Genomic DNA, 13,348 nt, shown 5'->3' with positions numbered 1-13,348 from the left:
TATATATATATATATATATATATATATATATATATTCATATATAAACATTCATATATAAACTGTTGACATTACTTTTGAAAAATAACACGTTGTAATGAAAGCATAATAAACAAATATAATTTTAGTTAATTGGTTCCATTAATTCCATCCTCGCTTCATTAATTAATTAGAGTTTTCTCTTCGCATAAACTCCTTTCTATCAGTAAACGGGTGGTTTTCAGTGTTACATAACAAGTATTGAGACATTCTCTTATTATCATGTTGGCTGTTAAACCATATTGTAATCTTATTTGTGGACGGTGCTGTTAGATTTCTAAGGCATAATAATGTTGAGTGTTAATTATAATGAAATAATGTTAAACTTCGGGGAAGTACTTGCATTTCATCGTTCCGAAAACGTTTGCCAATGTTGACAACTTGTCTACATTTTGTTTTGTTGAAGTGAAAAACTCACACTTTATTTAAATAGCGTAAATAATAAGTTAAAGTAATTCGACGATACACAATTACAATAATAGGGGACAATATAACAGCATCATCGTACTTTGGGGGCAAACAATTTACTTCCAACATTATATCTTATTAAAGTATGTGACGAGGTGTGTATACTGCACGCATATCTACACAAATGTGTCCAACCCCTATCGACCTTGTTTCCTCATAACTTTCAGAAAAATGAATGTTTCTTTTAATGAAATTTTCTACAAGTAGGTGCAGGAGTGACTGTGTGCTAAAAGGATTGTTTCCCAACCGTATGATTCTGGGTTCAGTCCCACTAGATGCTCCCACCTCGAGCAAGTGTCTTCTACTACAATCCTGAGCCGACCAAAGCTTTATCAGTGAATTCGTAATCATAACCTACGGCCTCTGAAAAGTATTTATCCTTTCTTTATTTGTTTGAGGCATTAAACTGCGGTTATGCTGGAGCACCGCCTTGAAGAACTCATTGTGATATATGGTTTATACAATTATAACAATGTTTGTCCAACCCATGCTAGCATGGAAAGCTGACGTTAAACGATGATGATGATGATGATGTGCATATTTGAGGCATTATCTCACTGCCACCACCACCATACATCTCTCTCCCTCTCTCTCTCCCTCACCTACTCTCCTTCTTCTCCTCCCTACAATGAAATCCATGTGAACTCATTTGTTCTGTCCTACTTATCTCAGTAACATAATCGTTAGTGTCAGATTAAAACATTCTGTAGCATTGAGTTACCATTAACCTTCGGGTTGTGAGTTCAAGGCTGATCAAAGTCAGTTAAAATAAAATATCAGACAGATACTGGAGTTTGATAAAAAGATTCCTATAAATCAGGCATGTCAAACTCCCAGCCTGTGGGCCACTTCCAGCCTGGATATCGGTTGAATATCGCCTTTCTCCCATTAATTTCTTATTCTTCGTGTTCCTAAGGCTCCAGCAGTCCAGTAAAGAAGTATTAGGCAAAACACAGGTTCTCCATTAGTTTTTATTTATATTTTATATACAAAGGTGTGATATGTTGCCCTTTTACAGCCATCTCCTGTGGTATAAATTCATTGTTCTCCGTTGATATTCGATTTTCCTAATATCTTTCAGCCCACGTCTTCCTGCTGACATTGTATTCTACATCAATTTCAGGGGGTGTACGACAGACACAAAGCCACTCAGCAGTTCTGGAAAGAAAACCTTAACCTCCAGCTATGTCCATGGACCAGCAGATATACCTTTTCTTGGTTCCACCATTGGAGACATGTTCCAAGAACAGACAGAAAACAACCCAGATGATGAAGCTTGTGTATTTTACTCAAGTGGAATAAGAAAAACATTTGCTCAGTTCTTAAAAGAAGTAAGTCTTGAGAGACAAAATATTTATATTTCTCAATTTTCTACATTCTGTGCAGATAAATGATTGATTGTTTGATCTTGCATTGATCAGAAATATTTGCTAAAGGGTGATTCAGAATGATTGAGGAGAGACAGTTAATTATATTGATCCAAAAAAAGATGAAACAATAATTTTGACCTTAAATTTCATATAAAAATGATTAATTATTGCATACTGATATCTCCTCATATGGGATAAGGAATATAAGTGTAGTTGCTTAGTTAGTGGGTATGAGTTCAATTCTGAGTCTATCAAAATAGACACACACACATACACATCAATCAGTCATCCAAGTGGAACAAATTTATGGCATCACATCTAGACTAATTAATGAGAAACTGTCTCTGGTAAGGACAATGAGTGAAAACAATCTATTCCTGTGGACTTAGTGAAGAGTTTGGGGCCTGTGAAACTTATAGGAGAAATGGATGAACTTATCCTTAGAACATCTTTGCAATAGAGTGGACTTAATTAAAGGTGCCAGGAATCAGGTGATGATGCTTTTAAACTGGGTGACAGAAAAACTCCGAATCCATTTGCAACAAAATTCTAAACTGTTTCTTTCAACCAAATTTCTTAAAATATAAAATTAATTACTTATCATTTCTTTAGAAAATTACTATTTATAAGTCTCACAAGGAGAGATATTCAGCAACAGTACTTTGGAGTAAAGATTGTTTGCCAACATAACATGGCAGTCCTGGTTTAGGAGGAATGTTGCTGTAATTTAGCCCCAGGAGACATTGTCTCCAGCTGGCTATAAGGACACACATCGTGTCGTGCAGCCAGCTGGAAGTGATGCATGCTGGGGCTAAATTACAGCAACATTCGTCCTAAACCAGGACTGCCATGTTATGTTGGCAAATAATCTTTACTCTTATCATTTCTTGTTTGTTTTGTTCCTGGAGTTGTTTTTCATGTAAAAAAAAAATCCTGTATTTATATAAATATTGCGTAGAAATTTTAATTATTCTTGTCCATTTTTTTTTTCTTTTTCCATGCCATATTTCTTATAATTCCATCAATTTCTTCATCTTTTGATAGTGTGATCAACTAGCTGCTAGTTTCCTGGATCTTGGAATAAACAAAGGAGACAGAATTGGTATTTGGGGACCAAATTCTTATGAATGGTTACTAGCCCAGTATGCAGGTTTCAGAGCTGGAATCATTTCAGTAAATATTGCTATTTTCTAAATTATTTTATTTATCATGACTTCTGTCAATAATAGCGTTGTTGATTACAGGTTCCCTAGGGGTCAATAACTGATTCATTGAATTTCTGATGGTGGTAATGTCAAGTAATGTCAAGATATTTCTGTTCAACACATCAATTGGTTTCCTTGTCACTTTGTAAAACGCCAACATACACACAAGTTGCTAAATACACCAGATTTTTTTCCCTTTTTGATGGTGTGTAGCAATAAAAATTATTATACACTCCATATCAGTTTCTTCAGAAATATATGTAAGAAGAACATGGTGCCTTTTCAAAAGATATTTGGTTATTAATGGTCCATCACCAGGCTTACTGAAAACCACAATGAAGGCACCAACATATGTAAACTTTGCTTGGCAGAAAAATACATTTTGATGTAAATAAAAATTTATAAAAAAAACAATAGAATGAAATATATTTCCATTGGATCTGAATCAATATATGGAAATTGGAATTTAGTAGACAAAAACCAACATAAGTGTGTGTGTGTGTGTGTGTGTCACTAATTTAAAATAATTGTTGTGTCTGTGGATGTATATTGATGCCCCATATATATATACACTGTTAAAAAAGTGTATATATATAATTTCTGTTTTGTTTGTCATTCTCATCTAACTAATGAATATCCATTTATTTAAATTCTGTGTTCAGTCTTAAATCATGATAATTAAATAATCAATTAATTAATTATTTTACATATGTGTTTTACCATTGTTACTTCTTATCTTTTTAAATGAACCTTTTCTGCTGGTCCCTAACCCTTCCAAAATCTATCCTGGAGATCCCTACATCTTCTATAGAGTTTTACCTCCTTTTTATCGTTTACAGTTTACTTATAACTTTATTATAACTGAAGATTAAAAAGAATTAAATATCTTAATTATTTCCTTTGTTCATATCTTTTGTTCCAGAGCTGTGTTGCCTCTTTTTCCTGTTTTTTTTCTCTTTCTTACAGGTAAACGTCAACCCAGCTTTTAGAATGGCAGAATTGGAGCACGTTGTAAATACTGTAAGATCCAGATTCTTTTCTTTTATTCTTTCACTGGTTTCAGTATATTCTGAATAGCAGTCCATGCTGGAGCACCACCTTCAAAAGTGCTTTGCCTGCTGGTCTCTATTTCTCAAATGATAACTTGTAGTTCCAAGGGTTTTGAGGAGTGTGGCCACTATTGTTCTCAGATCTACTCTGATCTGGAATAGTAGCAATTGTCAGGGTCCCAGCTTAGAGTTGATCAGCATATTATGGCTTGTCTACCAATGCATGCGAAAACAGGATCCAGCAGACTTTGTGGTTCAATGAAGGGAAAGGTGGCCAGGGCAATGCATTGTGGAGTGCAAAGAGCAAGATGAGGCAAGTAGGGCCTCTTGGTCGTCCACAGCATCCACTTCCATCCCCCAGTTATCTTGACCTGGTCTTGCTACTGGAATGAAAATGATCTCAGACAAGAGAATGATGTTGATGGTGTGCAATTCTACACTTTAAACAAAGTCACCACACGCATCATCAGTCATCCTGAAGGATGACTAAATGGCCCTTGTCACTCTGACAAATGAACATCTTCTGTGTTTGTGTGTGATTAATATGTCATGAGTCATCTAAATTCTATTTTAGTTTTTTTCAACAGATTTCTATCAAATATTTTGTTTCTAATATTTAAGGTCGGTATGAAAGCTTTAGTGATAGCTGGTCCATTCCGTGACACAAACTATTACAACATTTTGCACCATTTAATACCAGACCTACCTACATCAACTCCGGGAGATATCAAATCTAAAAGGTAAGGCAGTCTTTTACCTTTTTCCGTTAGTTTCACTCACTGAGTTGTGGCCATGCTGGGGCATCAGCCTCTAAGGTTTAGTCTATCCTATCGACATCAGTACTTATTTCAGTCTGAGAATGAATTGGTGTGGTATATTATTGGTGTATTATGTTTTTTCTGACAGCATTTGCCTTTCATGAGAAAGTTTTTGTTGCAACAGTTGCATGTCTGTTCTTCTCGTTGCTAAATCTCGGAGATAAATTAGAGTCAACCACACTAGAGCAAAACAGTCTGTGTAGGCTTCCATACAATTTTTCTCCTCCAGATTTCGTTGACAAGGCTTTTGTTGAAGACACTTAGACAAGGACACACAAAATCGACTTTGTCTTTCATTCTTTCTTGGTTGATAAATACCAGTTATATCCTGAAGTCAGTCAGATATACTTGTTTCCTAAATTTTAGACCATGTGACAATGTAAAAATTAAATTAATATTTTCAGTTTAAAATTGTTTTAACTCACTAAAACTGATTCTATTTTTAATTTAACATTTTGTTTATAGGTTACCATCTTTGAAAATGATAATTTCAATGGAAACCAAGAAAATAGCGTGAGTATTTGTTAAGAAATTCTGATAATTGCAAAACAATCCAACAGATGAGATGATATTGCGCTTGTTGAATATAAGTGTGACATGGTAACACCTGAAACCGAATATAATACCTGAGACAATGTGACATTGTGACTGATGAGGGCATGAGACAGGTGTTGTCACTGGAAGAAATAATGCCACATTAAAAGAGATTTGGCATAATTGTAGATTTGGGTAACTTTGACACTTGTAACAATCCACAGACTCTCTATCCATGTCAGATGAGTCAAATACTATTTCACTATAACATGTGTGAGTGTGAGTGTATGGAACCACTCTTGTCTACCTCTGCTCCATTGATGCAGGCTGGCATTTCCGATTTCAGTGGCACATTTTCATTTCAAGAAGTTCTGCAGGCAGGCACCACTAAAGGAGTCCAATACATAGGGAATCTACAAAAGGAACTTCAGTTTGATGATCCGGTTAACATTCAGTTCACTTCAGTAAGTTCTGCTCATTATATTTTACTGTATTTGGTAATAATGTAACAAATATGTACTCCATAGGGTTTCAACATAATTAGTCTTAATGAAGTCCTTGTATAAAATCGTTTTAATGTCCACTTTTCCATGCCTTTAAAAACTGGAGTTTATTGAGGCACATTTTCTATGGCTGGATGTCCCTCCTGTCACCAACCCTTATCTGTTTCCAAGCAAGGTGATATTTCCTCATGGCCAGACATGTTTCCAGGGAAAACGGGAAATGAATGACACCACTTATATGACCGTGGAACTCGTTTACAACTATTATGTGATGTTAAGACAAGGAGACACAAACATACACACATAGACATACGCGCGCGCACACACACACACACACATACACACAATGGGCTTCTTTCAGTTTCTGTTTATCAAATCTACTAAGGTTTTGGTCAGGCTGTGACTGTAGAAGACACTTGGCTGAGTGCCTCACAGTGGGACTGAACCTGAAATGTTTGGAAGCATACTCCTCATCTCCACAGCCATATCCACACCTCATTCGAGAATAGAGATTGTTTCTGTTTTTAGGCTGCTACAGAGCATTATTATTATTATTATTATTATTATTTATTTATTATTATTATTACTCACATCTCATTACACAAATCTATTCTTTATGTATATCTTGTAGGGAACAACTGGTAAACCTAAAGGGGCCACTCTGTCACACTTCAGTATTCTCAACAATAGTTACTATGTAGGTTTTCGTTTAAGATACAATGAAGTGGTAAGTACATGTTTCACTATAGCGTCCTCAAGTACTTTATTGTCAATTTAGGTTTACATTGAGAAAGAATTATTTTATTGCTTTTTTTCTTTGTTAAAAGAGTTTATTTATACACTGTAAGACTAAAGTGCTGAATAAAACGTCCAGATTGTGAAAATACTGGATCCAAGATGTTGATGTTATGAATATTATTGTTATTATTATTGTCACCAAGGTGGACTTTGCCTTTCATCCTTTCAGGGTTGATAAATAATATGGAACTGTTGAACACTGGGGTCAATGTAATAGACTTATTCCTTAACTCTGAAATTGCTGGCCTTGTGTCAAAATTTGAAATCATTATTATTATTATTATTATTATTACAAAATACCTTATGGCATTTAATTAGGACTGTCAATGATATAAGTACCAGTCGAGAGCACTGAGTGGGGTGGTGGTGGGGGACAAACCTCCTCCCAGAAAATTTCAGGCCCGGATTATTTACTTATTTCTTCATTTTTTAGAAACACCGTGTGTGTGTGCCAGTTCCATTGTACCATTGTTTTGGTTCTGTTGTTGGTGCATTAACAATGATTACTCACCGAACTTGCTGCATCTTCCCATCTCCTGGATTTGAAGCAAAGACCGTTCTAACAGCTATTGAAAACGAAAGGTAGACTTGGCCAATATTTATTCAACATTTTAAAATCACACACACACTTCATCAAGAATTATTCTACCATATTGATCACATCCCATGCGAGAATCTTTCAATAATTTATTAACCAAAATGTAACTGCAACACTACATCACTTATCTTCAATGATGGATGTGTGTGTGTGTGTGTGTGTGTGCTATCAAAGCCACTGTGCACCTGATGACGTGAAGGTGCACAATGGCTTCCAGATCATGTTTATTTATATGATGTTTAAGTAAGAGCATAAATATGGAAAACTCAGCAACTGACAGTCGTTACCAATGCACAGAAATAATTGTTGCAATTAGTGATTAGAACTTAGTCATTCCATCTTTTATTTATATGTTTCTACCTTCTGTGGTATCATCAGCCAAATCGTCAAATCTTAAAAAAGGACACATTAATTGATATAGTCCTAGATACACTGTATCTGAATAAAAGATGTGATGGTCATAGTTGGAACGTCTTTGATTGTAGATTTACTGGATTGGGACTGACCTCCTGTCTTAATAAGATGAGATGATCGCGGCTGGCTTTGATTTGCATGTTATTCACATCCTTAACCTTTTTCTGTTTCGTCCATTAGGTGCAATTCCATGTATGGTGTTCCAACCATGTTTATAGACATTTTGAATCATCCAGACTTTCCAAAATATGATCTGACATCATTAAGGACCGGAGTCATGGCTGGCTCTGTCTGTCCCATATCCCTTATGGAAAGAGTCATGAGAGACATGCATATGCCTCACATTACAGTAAGTATCTGTATGAAAGATGATGATGATGATTAGGACAGCTCTGATAGAAAAGATCCATGTTTAACCCTTCAGCATTCAAATTATTCTGTCAAATGTTCTGCTTATTTATTCCCATTGTTTTGAATTAATCTTACAATATTTCATGGCTTTGAGATTTTGATGATGTGATTGTATATTTTCAGAATGACATTGTAGGATAGGTATGAAAGACTGGATCTGGCTGGTTTGAACATAAAATAGACAGAATATTTGGGCCAGAAATGGCCTGTTTCAATGCTGAAAGGTGAAAGGTATCCCAGCCAATTACAGTCACATTTCTTGTGTTTTCAGATATGTTATGGAAGTACCGAAACGAGTCCAGTGACATTTCAGAGTGATTTTAATGACACTGCAGAAAGGAAATGTTCAACCGTGGGTCAGGTTTCATCCCATACAGAGGTAGGTTTATGCTCCATGGTGGGAGATGCTGAGATACCGTAGTGGCGGGAGTCTTTATAACAGAGTGTATCGGATGCTTTTTCATGTTACTCTAGTGAGGCCACCATGTAGCTCAGAAAAGAAGACCCCTTCATTGAAGGGGGCAGCTTATACTAAGTGTTGAGGTGTCTTGCTGTAGAAGAGGTGCATAACCACAGAAAGGAGAGAAACTGATGGGAAGAGATAAGAGGGGGGATGGAGACGAGCAGGTATGTTTGCTGGAATGGGAGATGGTTAGAAGTAAGGAATACAGAAGTAAAAGGAATGCAGTGAACAACAAAGGGGACAAAGTCAGTGGTGAATATGAGTTTTTGAGTGGTGGGAGGTGAAAAAAAAAGGAGTGGATTGAGGAGGAGGAGAAGGTTGATAAGTGGCAGTACGAGGGGGTGAGGTGGGCACAAGAGCAGTGGGAAGAGTGAAGGTGGATGTGAGTACACATTTATGTAAGAAATAACGAGAGAGAATGACGAGCAGTGGTGGGGACGATTGCCGGCCGATATGAGATGGTGTTCAAAAGTGGTCTGGGATGATATTAAAAGTGCAAGGTGGGTAACATGTGGAATTGACTCCAGGGAGCTGGGAAATTGGTAGCACAAAGGTATGGGGAAGGGAATATGTGCACTTCTACTGTCATATAATTATTTAATTACAGCAACTGAGGAAGTACTGTACTTAGAAGAGTAATGGAGGGCTGGATGTTGAGAAATGACTTGAATATGGGGGTCAGTACATAGGACCTCCTTTTTGCTGGGGTGGGCATGTCTTCTCAAGCACAACAAATAGCCAATCGTCTCAATCCTTTGTCACTTCTTTTGTGAGGCTCAACATCCTGAGGTCAGACTTCACTGCTTAAAGGTGTCTCCCTCTTCCACAGGCCCCATCCACATGCAGCTATCCTCCTTCCTATGCATCACTTGACCAGACCAACACAGTTTTCATTCTTACACATCTGATGTCTCTTAGGCTGTTTTGCTCTCAATACATTTGCACTTTGTTGCATATGCACACTGACATATCCCAGCAGAATGCACTCGCTTCTTTTTAGTTTTTGCATTCACAGCCTACATTTCGCATTACATCATACAATTTGCCTTTTACTCTGAAACGGAAGTCTTTCATTAGCATCAGAGGTAAAAACTCTCTCCATCCTATTCTTATTCAAGCATTTACACTTTTGGAATGTCACTCTACTACTAATTAGGACACCTGGATAACAGAAGCTATCTCTAACTTCTGGCAAACCTTTTGGGTGTTTCAGAGAATTTGTTTCCAGTCCTCGGTTGTTTTTGTGAATCTACCATAGACAAAGTCTGCTTTCTCTGAAAACCTTTTTGTGATTTCACCTTTTATGTATCCATAATTTACACTGGGTACATTATATGGAAGTTCTACCTTTGCTTTCTTACATATCAGGGGTCATTTATTTGGTGGGTGTAGTGTCCTGTCTGTTTTCTTGGTCTTTATGAAGTTAGCTTTAAGGTCTTTTGATTTCAGGTTTTGCTTGCACACCTGAAATTTCTTTTCCAATCCTGCTACAGATTCAGCAACAAAATTAGGTCATCAGCATAGAAGAGTTCCCATGGGATTCAGTCTTGTTATGAATAGGAGGGGACTGGGATCTGAGCCCTGGGAAACTCCTATTCGTACCATAAATTCATTGCCAACAGTCACCTTAATGACAACACCTTTGTACATGGCTTGAACAGTTCTCAGCACTCATTAGTTTTAAAATGGAGATTCCTAATTGAGGTGAGTCTCAGATCAATACATAATAAAAGAGGGAAATAATGTTTAAAATTTCCAAAGATGAGGTTAATTCTTTCATCAACACAATAAATGTTACTGAATATTCAATGATAGAAATATTTCGTATTATTTTAAACGAGTTATTAATTTGTTGTTAAATCAACATAAAAAGCTGAATTATACACCAAATACCTGTTTCTTTGGACAGGCAAAAATCGTAAATCTTGATGGCAAATTACTTCCTGTAAATGAACCAGGTGAACTTTATACTCGAGGTTACACAACAATGTTAGGATACTGGAATGAATCCCAGAAGACATCAGAAGTCATCAAAAGTGGGGGATGGTATGCAACAGGGTAAGACTTTATATTATTTTCTTTTATTGATAATAAAATTGATTTTTGGAAGCATTTTAATCCTTTTAATATCATCTCTGGTCTTTTAAGAAACCAAGAACTTCCTTTAAAATATTGAAATTTGTGACCATAATTTTAACTAAGAAACATGTTAAACACCAATTAAATAATGTCTTTTTTTTTTTGTTTCTTTTATATTTATTCAAAGCCACACATTTTGAAGGAATTTAGGATCGATTCCATCACTAAAGGGCCGAGTTCTGAGAAGATGAAAGGTCAAGTTGACATTGATAGGATTTGATCTCGGAATATAAACATTTAAAATAGCAGAGGATAACATAACCAAGATATTGCATAACACTACCTAAATAATGAAGAAGTTATTTGATTAAATCTCTCTTTAAATTGTTAATTACTGACAAAATTAATTAAATCCCATGTACTGAGTCTGTCATAAGAAATATGGTCACAGAAGCTTGTGTCCATATAAGGAATTCCAACCTTGATTAAAACATCCATGTTTCAAAAAGGAATTATAATTTCATGAAAATGTATCTTCATTGCAGTGATATTGCCATTTTGGATGAGAATGGCTACTGCAAAATAACTGGCCGAATCAAAGACATGATTATTCGAGGAGGTGAAAATATTTATCCCAGTGAAATCGAAACCTTGCTCTACAAACATCCTAAAGTGAAGGAAGTTCAGGTATGCAACATTTATCCTTATACAATTTCCACTGTTTATCTTCTAATTAGCATCAATCTATTGTTGCTTTAAAATTACAGTAATTATTCACATCAATCCTCATTCTTCTATGCAGGCACGTGTTGGACACAAACCCTCCTGCACAGCCTCACCTCTCATTGTGGTCCCTTATCAGATCCAGCATCTCATACCATTGTTTAATATCCACTTTCAAGCAAGGACCAGACAGAATTTCTTGAGGCAGATTTTCTATGGCTGGATGCCCAAGCTGTCACCAACCCTCAACTGTATCCAAGCGAAATAGTATTTCCCCAGAAGAATGATAACAACCAACCTCACTTGTATGAGGGTGATGCTCATTTACAACCATTATGTGATATTTAGACAAGGGTAAACATGCATATATATATGTACACATACAGGACAGGCTTCTTTCAGTTTCCGGCCACCCAATTTACTTAAGAGGTTTTGGTTGGTCTGAGCTGTAGCAAAAAGACACCCAAAGTACTGCACAAGTGAGACTGAATCCAAGAGCACAGATGCAAACTTCTTTAACTACCCAGCCTGATATTTATATTAGTTCAATAAATTTATGTCTAATCATTCCAATACTGATACAGTGATTGCTACCATAACATTTATTTTCTTGATGAAGAGATGGGTCAGGTATGTCTGCTACACAGCGACATCCAGTATCCTGTCATCTGACAACACCACATTGTCACCCTGTCATCAGTTACCCTCCACTGAGGATCGGTGGCTCAGTCAGTTGATCATTCACAGAGTTGTTTAGTATGAAATTAGCCATGATTGAGAAGACTCATCATCAAAGACGTTCCAGAAATGACCATCTCTTTTATTCAGAGTATACATAGTGCAATGTTTGACATTATCTATTGTGTCCTTCCTTCGTTAAGACAACAGGAGGTATTGAGGAAAACTTCTAGTGGGGGGTAACATCACCAATTTGAGGATTGACCATTAAATCAGACTTCAAACAAGCTTTCAGTAGAATTTCCAGTCCTATATTATGAGCAACACTAAAGGAGTCTGCAGAAAATACTTGTAGAAGAACTCAGAGGAAGTGGTACAGTTTATTAAGCATTCTCTCTTTTTAAATCTCATATTTTATAGGTTGTTGGGATACCAGATCAACGAATGGGAGAAGACGTGTGTGCAAGCATTCAACTGAAGGAAGGCGTGGAATGCAGTGAAGATGAGATTAAAGATTATTGTGTTGAACATGTAAGTAAATAGGATTGATAGAACAAAGTTACTGAACAGTATTCATATTGTAGTGTTGCAAACTTGGCATATTTGCTGCTGTCCTGTGGTTCAACCTGGTGGTCATTTAATCCATGTGATTTTAATGGGATTAGGTGTTCAATGTGCAGACTTGATTAAGCAGTTGAATAAATCTTTCAGAGGAAAAAAGACTTCTTGTGACATGGATGAATACTTTTTGATAGAACTGGACGTTTTAATTTTGATTGATTTATTTAATAGCTTTGGCACAGAAAGAAAAGTAGAACTCCTTTTTCCAGATCTCCAATATTGATGGAATGACAGGAGGATCTCACAAATGGCTCGAATACTTTCAGCAGAATACTCTGCTAATGAAACATGTCTCTTAGCAGCAGAACCCTGTAACGGAACAATTGCTCCCAAGTGCTAAAGCACTTGGGAGCAATTATCTTCTTCCACCTTGAATACATTAATGTCTATCAAGTGAAAATTCTTCATAGGTGCAGGAGTGGCTGTGTGGTAAGTAGCTTCTTACCAACCACATAGTCCTGGGTTCAGCCCCACTGCATGGCACTTTAGGCAAGTGTCGTCTACTACAGCCTCAGGCTGACCAAAGGCTTGTGAGTGGATTTGGTAGACGGAAACTGAAAAAAGCCTGTCGTATATATA

At 36.4% G+C, this 13,348-nt stretch overlaps 1 protein-coding gene across 1 annotated transcript in view; it reads left to right on the top strand.

Annotated features, from left to right (window-relative positions):
* The first annotated feature begins 1,168 nt into the window (after nucleotides 1-1,168).
* Nucleotides 1,169-13,348, top strand: part of LOC106871436 (medium-chain acyl-CoA ligase ACSF2, mitochondrial) — a 13,683-nt gene continuing 1,503 nt past the window's right edge. Inside the window, exons 1-14 of the mRNA XM_014917891.2 lie at nucleotides 1,169-1,461; nucleotides 1,629-1,836; nucleotides 2,920-3,048; nucleotides 4,047-4,100; nucleotides 4,751-4,869; nucleotides 5,413-5,460; nucleotides 5,828-5,945; nucleotides 6,616-6,711; nucleotides 7,216-7,364; nucleotides 7,975-8,143; nucleotides 8,477-8,584; nucleotides 10,578-10,726; nucleotides 11,293-11,434; nucleotides 12,569-12,679. Coding sequence (XP_014773377.1) covers nucleotides 1,741-1,836; nucleotides 2,920-3,048; nucleotides 4,047-4,100; nucleotides 4,751-4,869; nucleotides 5,413-5,460; nucleotides 5,828-5,945; nucleotides 6,616-6,711; nucleotides 7,216-7,364; nucleotides 7,975-8,143; nucleotides 8,477-8,584; nucleotides 10,578-10,726; nucleotides 11,293-11,434; nucleotides 12,569-12,679 — 1,488 coding nt within the window. The 5' untranslated portion in view covers nucleotides 1,169-1,461; nucleotides 1,629-1,740. The remainder of the gene's footprint in view (nucleotides 1,462-1,628; nucleotides 1,837-2,919; nucleotides 3,049-4,046; nucleotides 4,101-4,750; nucleotides 4,870-5,412; nucleotides 5,461-5,827; nucleotides 5,946-6,615; nucleotides 6,712-7,215; nucleotides 7,365-7,974; nucleotides 8,144-8,476; nucleotides 8,585-10,577; nucleotides 10,727-11,292; nucleotides 11,435-12,568; nucleotides 12,680-13,348) is intronic.

The sequence above is a fragment of the Octopus bimaculoides genome, chromosome 13, assembly GCF_001194135.2.
Source record: "Octopus bimaculoides isolate UCB-OBI-ISO-001 chromosome 13, ASM119413v2, whole genome shotgun sequence".
Classification (NCBI taxonomy): domain Eukaryota; kingdom Metazoa; phylum Mollusca; class Cephalopoda; order Octopoda; family Octopodidae; genus Octopus; species Octopus bimaculoides.
This window is presented reverse-complemented; position numbering and strand designations above follow the sequence as displayed.